This window comes from Panthera tigris, chromosome D4, assembly GCF_018350195.1.
Source record: "Panthera tigris isolate Pti1 chromosome D4, P.tigris_Pti1_mat1.1, whole genome shotgun sequence".
Taxonomy (NCBI): Eukaryota; Metazoa; Chordata; class Mammalia; order Carnivora; family Felidae; genus Panthera; species Panthera tigris.
In genome coordinates, this window is record NC_056672.1 from 92,465,503 (window position 1) to 92,473,583 (window position 8,081).

At 65.7% G+C, this 8,081-nt stretch overlaps 1 protein-coding gene across 1 annotated transcript; it reads right to left on the reverse strand.

Moving 5' to 3' along the window:
* Window positions 1-1,734: 1,734 nt before the first annotated feature.
* LOC102963910 (beta-lactoglobulin-2) lies at window positions 1,735-7,090 on the reverse strand. Its single transcript, XM_042963514.1, has 6 exons — window positions 6,995-7,090; window positions 6,414-6,553; window positions 5,745-5,818; window positions 4,317-4,430; window positions 3,667-3,771; window positions 1,735-1,814 (listed from the first exon to the last, which is right to left on the reverse strand). Exons 1-6 carry the CDS (start codon window positions 7,088-7,090, stop codon window positions 1,735-1,737), a joined length of 609 nt encoding a protein of 202 aa, XP_042819448.1.
* Window positions 7,091-8,081: the final 991 nt, after the last annotated feature.

An 8,081-nucleotide genomic window follows, 5' to 3' on the forward strand; every position in this document is an offset into this window, starting at 1 on the left:
TGCCATTTGTAACCTCAACAGGCTAAAGAAGAAAGACGATTTGGTCAGCTTAGCTTATGCAGAAATCACACTGCTTACAGTTTACCGGCAACTCTGGCTCAAAAACACAGCCCGGCACAGGCCGAAACAGGGCAGGGCAGGACAGCACAGGACAGGACAGGACAGCCCAGGACAATGAAGTAAAACCTTTCAGCAAAACAGGAATGGAAGGGACATCCCTTGACCTAATAACGCACACGAACGCCCAGTCCCCAGCACGAATCTCTCCCTCCTACAAATGCTGCCGTCGTTCTCTTTGTGCTTCTTTACATGTAATTTGTCTGTTTGTCTCCATCACAGATTTTATTTATTTATTTATTATTTATGAGACAGAGACAGCGCGTGCATGCACACGCAAGCAGGGGAGGGGCGGGGGGGATGGGGACGGAGAACCCCAAGAAGGCTCCGCACCGTGCAGCTCTTGAGCCATGAGATCACGACCTGAGCAGAAACCAAGAGTGGGACGCTGAACCGACCGAGCCCCCCAGGCGCCCCTGGTCCCAGGGTCAGGCCACGTGAGTGCGCTCTGTCCTGGTGGCCCTTTCTTAGTGTTTCTCTGAGTTCTGTGAGCTGCTCTGGAGACTTCCTGCCCCCCCCCCCGCAACCCGCGTTCGGTAGCCGGGCCTTCAGAGCCCGCGGGGCCCACGGGGAGTTCGCCTGGCGTCTGCAGGGGGGGCGTCCCGGGGTCTGGACGTCGGGGGTGAGAGCCGTCCGGCTCTGTGGCCGTTGGGGCCGCGCTCTGTGTAAGCGGGTTTGTACCCACCCGTGGCTGACCGCGTGGCTCCAATTCCCGCACTTACCGCCCCCGGCCTCCCGCATCCCTCAGCCACTCGGGGCAGGTGCAAGCCCCCGGCTCGGAGCTTGGGGTGTCTGTCTGTCCGTCCCCCTTTCAGGCCTGTCAGCCTTCGCTGGGGGCGTTTTGCAGCCGCGCTGTGTGGCACGTCTGTCGGGACTGCCGTGTGTCCGGTGAGCAGGTGGCCTTGTGCTCAGGGACCTGTCATCAGAGCAGTTTCCTCTGCCCGAGGAGGTGTGGTTGGTGCTGCGGTAGCGGGAATGTCCGCCGTCCCGCGAATGTCCGTGGGGCGCCCTCTCGTCGTCTTCTCCCTCAGGCTGTGATGCTCCTGGTGTCCCCTGTGCCGGGTGACCTCCGGCCGCTCCCCGGTCACTCTGCCTCTTCTGTCGGAGACTCCGGGTCCTGTTGAAAGTGTCCCAGCAGCAGCAGCAGCGGCAGCTTCCGGTTTGGGGGCAGCTCGCAGTCCCGCCGGTCTGACGTTCACAGCGTGCCTTTGCCGGCGTGGCTGGCGTGGGGCTCCCGTGGCCCTGCCGGCGCTGCCTGAGGGGCAGGAGCGATTCTCCAGCTCAAGGCCACGGCCCGGCTCCCCAGGGGAGGGTCATCTCAGGCCCAGTGTCCCGAGGAAGGGGAGTCCGTCCCGGCGGCTCGCGGTTGGAGGGCCCCCCGTTGGTCCTTCTGGCCACAGGCACTGGGCTAGCCTGGTGTCGTGGGGGGACCCCGGTTTGATCCAGGTGGGCAGTGGACCACCCTGGGCTGCCTTCTGTCCTGGGGGGGACCCAGAACTAGCTGCCACTGCGCTGTCCTCGGATCCCCGGGTCCCAGACCAGACCGCCCTGCTCGCCCGCCTTCCAGGGCTCTCTTTTTGGAGTTTATGTTATTTTCAGGGCTCGTGATCATGGTGCTTACTTTGCTGGCTTCCAGGTAACGATGGCGGTGGCCGGAGGGGGCCGGCGGGAGGGGCAGCCGGCCCTGAGGTTGGGACCTGAGGCCCAAGGGGTGTCAGAGTTGTGGTCACGGCAGCGGGGCCACACCACCTCGTGGGGTGTGCAGCCGAGCTCAGGGTGCAGGAGCTGTCCTCCCCCGTGTCCTACCTCCCACTCCCTGCATTTGTTCCTTGAGCCGTCTCCACTTACGGACGAGACCAGACTCGGAATGGACGGCAGGGGCCGGGCGGGCTGGCCTGCGCTGCCCTCTTGACTCCAGCACCCACGCCTCGCCAGCACGTGGCCCTGGTGACCGCGGACGCGTGTGGCACACGGGTTCCGTGCCCGGCGCCCCCAGAAGCGAGCTCACTTCCTTTCCACCCGCCCCGGGTGGGCCGGATCCCATCAGTGGTGTCTCCGGGCCCGAACCCGGTGTTGCCCTCAGATGGGGCTTTGTGTCGAGTTCGGGGCTGGGCTGGAGCCACACGGCCTGGGTCAACGTCCAGGTCCCCCTCTGACCGGGCTGTGTGGACCTGGAGGCTAGTTGCTGCTGGGACACCCTCCCTCGGTGTGGACGGGAGTGGCTGCCTTCCAGGGCCTTGGTGACGGTGGAAGGAAGGCCTACATTCAGCCCCCAGGCAGGGGCTCAGGGTGACCACAGGCCGGCCCATTTCCTGTTCCCGTTTCTGTCCGGGGCGGGGGAGGGGGGACGGGTCCCCTCTGCAGTGGCTCCCTGGGGGACCCCAGAGCCCTAACAGGGGGGCGGGGGGGCTCTGTTCTTTGATGCTGGTGTCTGTGGGCCTGTCGTCCACACCGCAGGCTGCGTGCCCTCTCGGCCCTGGAGCTCCCACCGCCCCCCATCCCCGACCTTCAGGCTGGCGGGAGGGCAAGAGGCCCCAAGGAGACCCCTGAGACGTTTCTGTGTCAGGAAAGTAACGGAGCAGTTAGAACCCCAGCTGCACTGCCCCCTCAGCTTCCACGGTCGTGTGACCAGAGACGCCACACGTGGCAACGGGACATCGCGTCTAACACCCCGCGGGGACCTCCCCCCATCTCCACACGCACAAGGCCAGGAAAGACCCAGGCAGACTGTTCCCTGCTTTATTTCTTTATTGCTAGAGGGGGAGGGGCTCAGAGCAGGAGTCCCCAGGCTGGGCCCCCCCCCCCCCGGAGCCTGGGGGCTGGACGAACAGGTCTGGCAGGTCCGGTCCCTCCTGAGTCCCCCCAACGGGGCTGGAAGGGGTGTCATCCTCTCTGGGCCCTGAAACGGACCAGGGCTCCCCTGTGATTCCTGGGGAGCCTGTCGGACCCTCGCCGGCCCCTCCCAGCCTGGGGGTGAGGGACGGCCTCTCCACCTCAGGCTGAGTGCTGGTCACCCCACGCCCTTGCCCAGAAGAGCCCATGGGGACGTCCGCGTGGGGGCTCGACCGGGACACAGGAACGACATCCCACAAAGGCCATTCGAGAGAGTGGACGCACAGCCAGCCCGGCCCTCGCGGTCAGCAGGAGAGACGCCGGGTTCCAGCCATTCCCGCAGAGGGGCCGGGGCCCGACGGAGGGGAGCTGGGGGTCCCCCGGGACGCCCCCCACCCGTGCACGTGCCCAGGACGTGGGGGCAGGGCTGCTACGTTACCCCAGGAGGCGGGTCGGGCAGGAGCTCACCTACCTAGACGCGGCACTGCTCTGCGGGAGGAGAGAGAGTCGGGGAGAGAGGTCACAGGTCGCCGGGGCAGCCCTGGGCCCAGAGGGGTGGGAGGGGGACCCCGCCTCAGGGGCTCTGCACCCCCTCCCCAACCAGGGAATGGGGACCAATGATGAAGGATGACGCTGTCCTGATTTCTACAGAACCACCGATGGGTCCCAGAGCTGGGACAGCAAGCCCAGGAGGGGGCGACCGAGGGCAGAGCTAACCCTTCCCCTGGGTCAGGTCCAGGATGATCCGGATGTGCACGGGCAGAGTCTGGAGGGCTCTGTCGAATTTCTCCATGACCTCGTTGTCGGCCTTCAGGGTCCTGGCTGGGGGGGCGTGGGGGGGGGGGCAGTGGGTCAGTCCCTGGGCCGCGGGGCTTGATGACACTGGGGAGCCCGAGGTCCCCCCCCCCCCCCCGTCCAGAGAGCAAGTGCAGGAAGGACACACTGGCATCCTGAGGTCAGCTCCCGGGGTGGCCTCTGGGGCTCAGACCCCTGCCCTCCAGCGTCCCTGCCCCTCCCCCGGCCCAGTCCCAGGACAGCACCGGGGGGTCTGCATGGACACAGGACAAGAGGGCCCACAGCCCCCGGGCCGTCAGCTGTCCTGCCGCATCAGGACACCGTGAGTCAACTGGCCAGGGAGCGTTCTGCTGGCCCAGCGCCCACGGTCCCCTCAGGAGCCCTGGGAGAGAGCACCTGAGAACAATGGTAAGGTTCCCCGTGTGGACGACTCCACATCGGATCACACCCCAGGACCTTTGCTAACGTGAGCCATGGAGGCCAGGAGGCAGCCCTGCTCCCTTCCTCCCACCGGGGCCCCCGGGGTGCTCACGAGCCACGCCTTGGAGGGTGGCCCCGGGGCGGCTACGCACCCAGGTACTGGCACATCATGCCGTTCTCTGTGCCGGGCGCTGGGACCTCCATGCAGAAAAACATGTAGTGGGTGTAGTCAGTGTCCAGCACGGAGATCTTTCTTTCCCCCTGGTCTGGAGAAGAGGCCAGAACAGAGACCTGAGATCCGGCCCACGACCCCCCTCGCCACCTCGGGCCTCCCCTTCACCTGCCGTGCATTTCCACGGCCCACCCCTGGCAGGGACCCCGCGGGGGGCCCTCCGAGCGGCCCTGGCTGTGCCGGACCGGCACCCCCTGCACTTGGGCCGAGACCGTGGGCAGGTCTTTCAAAATCCGCATGGCAGCAAAGCCCTTCTGGGATTTTCTGCCCTGCTTGGCCCAAGGCTCGTCCCCACTTCTGGCTGTGCCCTTCATCCTTTCGGATATTCGTGCACACGCTCAGGCGCTAAGACCCAGGTGACCCCCCCCCCCCAATTCCTGTGACAGGTGCCCAGGTCCTGTGAGCGATGACAAAATAATCCAGAACCGGAGCCCCACTGGAGTCGCGGCTCTACGTGGACATCAATGGGCAGAAGGAAATGGAGAAATATCGCGGTGGGTAGGGCCGTGATGTCTGTTTTTCAAAGGTGGGGAGCCAACGGGAGCGTGCGGGGACCCCAAGTCTGTGGGGCCGTGGGCCTGGCAGGGCTCGGAGCAGGACAGCAGTGTCCCTGCCGGGCATTGCCCAGCTCTTCGGAGGCTCCCGCCACCTTCCCAGGATGACCCGAGGTCCTGCTGGAAAGCCTGCTCATAGCTTAAGAACGGGAGGTGCTGGGGTGGGTGCCCGGTGGCCGTCCTTGGTGGCAGAGGAGGGCTGGAAGCTAGGGGGTGGGCCCGGGTCCCGCCCCGGATGAGGCCGCTAGGCCCAGGAGACAGGGCCTGGGCAGAAAGGCTGGAGTTAGGCCCAGAAGGTTCCAGAAGCAGGTTCCAGGATTGACCGGCAAATCCACAGGGTGTTTGCCCACCGGTCTGCTTTATTTGGGTATTTTTAAGGAGCCACAGGCCACTGGTCCCTGAGCAGGGGAGTTGCCGCAGGCCTGCCCTCAGGCGTTCCCTGCAAGGACCGAACCTGCCCGGGTTTGCAGGGAACCAGATGCCTCTCCGCCGTCTTCCTACCTGAGCAGGGAGCCAAGGGGCCTGGAGGAGACTGAGCCCCAGAGGCGGGGGGCTGGTCCCCAGGCCTCATCCACTCCCCCCCCTCCCTGGGAGTGCCCTTTGCGATGTAGGGTAAGAGAAGCCGGGCCTGGCGTTCAGGGCAGACCACACACCCGTCTGACTCTTCCCTGCCGTCAGGACGTGGCGGGGGTCGGGGGTGGGGGGCTCAGAGCGGGAGGGAGCACTCTGTCCACGGGCACCTAAGGGGGGCTGACCAGGGGGTGGCCCCACGGGCACGGGGTGGGGGCACTTACAGTCGACCGTGAACACGGCTGGGTCCTCGGTCTTCTGGGCCATGATGTTCTCCTCGATGCATGCGTGGTTTTCCCTGAAAAGCCAGAGCGGTGGGGGTCACCCCCGAACCCCAGTGGAGGGACAGGAGCTGGGCTCCAGGAAGCATCCACAGACCCTGAGGACACCCAGCCCTGGGCCGGCTGTGAGCAAGGCCATGAGGTGTTGGCCCAAATGTGAGTGGCCCTGTGGCCTTGAGCAGGTGACTCGGACAAGGTGACAATGGGGTAGATGTAGCCAGCCCAGAAAGCTGCTGGGGGTGGGGGGCGGGGCTAGCTCAGAACTGACCCCGTTCGCGGGGGGATTGGTCACAGCACCTCTAAGGATCTCATCACGGATCACAGTGAGAATTCCTTGGGTCCCCGGCCCTCTCTCCAGGGCAGACAGGGCTCGTGGCAGGAACCGCCCAGGCCCCCAGGGCCCCAGCCCCAGCTGACCGGCGGCCTCCACACGGGCCTCTCTGCTCACTGACCTGTGGCCGCCCTGTGTGATAGGCCCAGAGCCATAGGCTGGGCCTCTGAGGCCACCGGGAACCCCCCACACGGAGCCAGCTCCCGTCAGGACCCTGCCCGCCCGCCTGCCCTGGGCCCAGGCCCTCGCCGGCCCCCAGCCCGGGGGCCTCGGTCACCCACCATTTACGCAGAATGATCTCCAGGTTGTCCCCGGGCGTGGGTCTCAGCTCCTGGACGTACACTTTCAGAGGGGCCGTCTCTGAGTCCAGGAGGGAGATGTCGCTGGCCGCCATGGCCACGGAGTGCCACATCCCAGCCACCTGGGGAGGGGGCCTGAGCTGCCATGGGGGGCGGGGAGGCGGCCCCGGCCCCACAGCGGGCTCTCCTTCTGACCCCCCTGCTGGTTTGTCCCCTACACTCCGGGGTGTCTCGAGTGGGATCGCGATTGTGGTGCGTCAGGACTCAGGGCACATCTGAGGCCCTCCTACCGTGTGCCAGCACCCCAAGGGGTTCTTGCATATTTGCAATAGCTGCCCTCTCCCCCCAGCACTGTCCTGGGTGAGCTCCTTTTCGGAGTGTGGCAGAGTCATGGGTGACTCTGCCCGGGAGTGAGAGGGAAACAGGCAGGTGGTCAGAGCCAGCATTTGGGGGGACAAAGGCCTGGCCTAGCTCTATGCCTCGTCTGGTCTTCCCTTAGATTTCTGCAGTCAGGCCTTCCTGCCCTCTGTAGGCCCCCCAGCACCCACCCCACACGCCCACACCTGTCTTATATCCAGGTCCTCCATGGCGGGGGGGACGGTAGCGGCCTGGAGGCCACACACGAGGGCCAGGCCCAGGGCGAGCAGGAGACACTTCATGGCTGCGGCTCAGGTGGCGCTGAGCTCCCGGGACTGAGGAAGGCCAGGCCGCGGGCTCGGGCCCTTATACGGGGGCCGGGGGCCTGCAAGTCAGGACCTCTGGGACCCCGGCCATGCGGTTCCCCGAATGCCCCGTGGCTTATCCTCAAGGTCTCCAGGACATCATCTTCCAGGACAGCCTGAGGCCCTCTTCCAGTGCCACTGACTCCCCCACTCCAGTCCAAACAGGAAGGTCCCTGTGTCCCTGAGGCCTGGACGGTTCCTGGTAGGCCCCAGAGGGGTAGGTCTGGGGCGTGGGTCCAGGCTGGTCGCCAGCATCAGGAACACTTCCCAGGTCGCAATCTTGGGCAACAACAGGTCAGAGTCGGCACTGAGGACAGCTGTGTCCTGGAAGGTGGGCCCCGGGGCTCCACCAATGGCCAGAGATCCCTATGCCGGCCCCTGGGTCTGTAGACATCATGCCCGTGGGTGGCTGACTGTCGAGCACAAGGGGCCCACCTTGTCACATTCCTGGTCCCCTCCCTGTGTGATGCCCAGTTCACACCGTTGTTCTGAGCTTGCGTGCCCTTGGGCCGGACATGGCCGTGTGCTCTGTTGTGCTCCATGAGGACCCCACAGCCACCTCGCTCCTGCGTGGCCACCTGGGCTCACAGGTCATCATTCTGGGGGCAAAGGCTGCAGTCCCAGATGTTTGGGCAGGCTAGTGGCATACAGAGTGCACAGAGGACCCTGCCCCCTCCCAAAGCCACCCCTCAGGCAGGTTCTAGGTGCCCCTGAAGCACGGGCAGTCAGCTCACCTTCGCTCCCTCTGCGGGTCTGGGGGTGGGGTGGAGGCTGTCATGGGAATGGGAATTCAGGTAGGCAGAGAGGGGGGGCTCGGGTCCCTGGGCCCAGGTGGACAAGTGCATGGCCGGCAAGTTGACCAACTCCAGAGAGGAAGGTGGACATGGGGACGCGGTGGGCAGGGAGGGTCAGGGACCTGGGACCCGGC

Excerpts from the sequence above, each read along its gene's own strand:
- LOC102963910 (XM_042963514.1), bottom strand. The coding sequence starts at position 7,090 with ATGAAGTGTCTCCTGCTCGCCCTGGGCCTGGCCCTCGTGTGTGGCCTC. Across the intron at positions 5,819-6,413 it reads GAGATCATTCTGCGTAAATG|GGAAAACCACGCATGCATCG; the intron begins GTGGGTGACCGA and ends CTGGCTTTTCAG. Across the intron at positions 4,431-5,744 it reads AGCCGTGTTCACGGTCGACT|ACCAGGGGGAAAGAAAGATC; the intron begins GTAAGTGCCCCC and ends CCTCTTCTCCAG.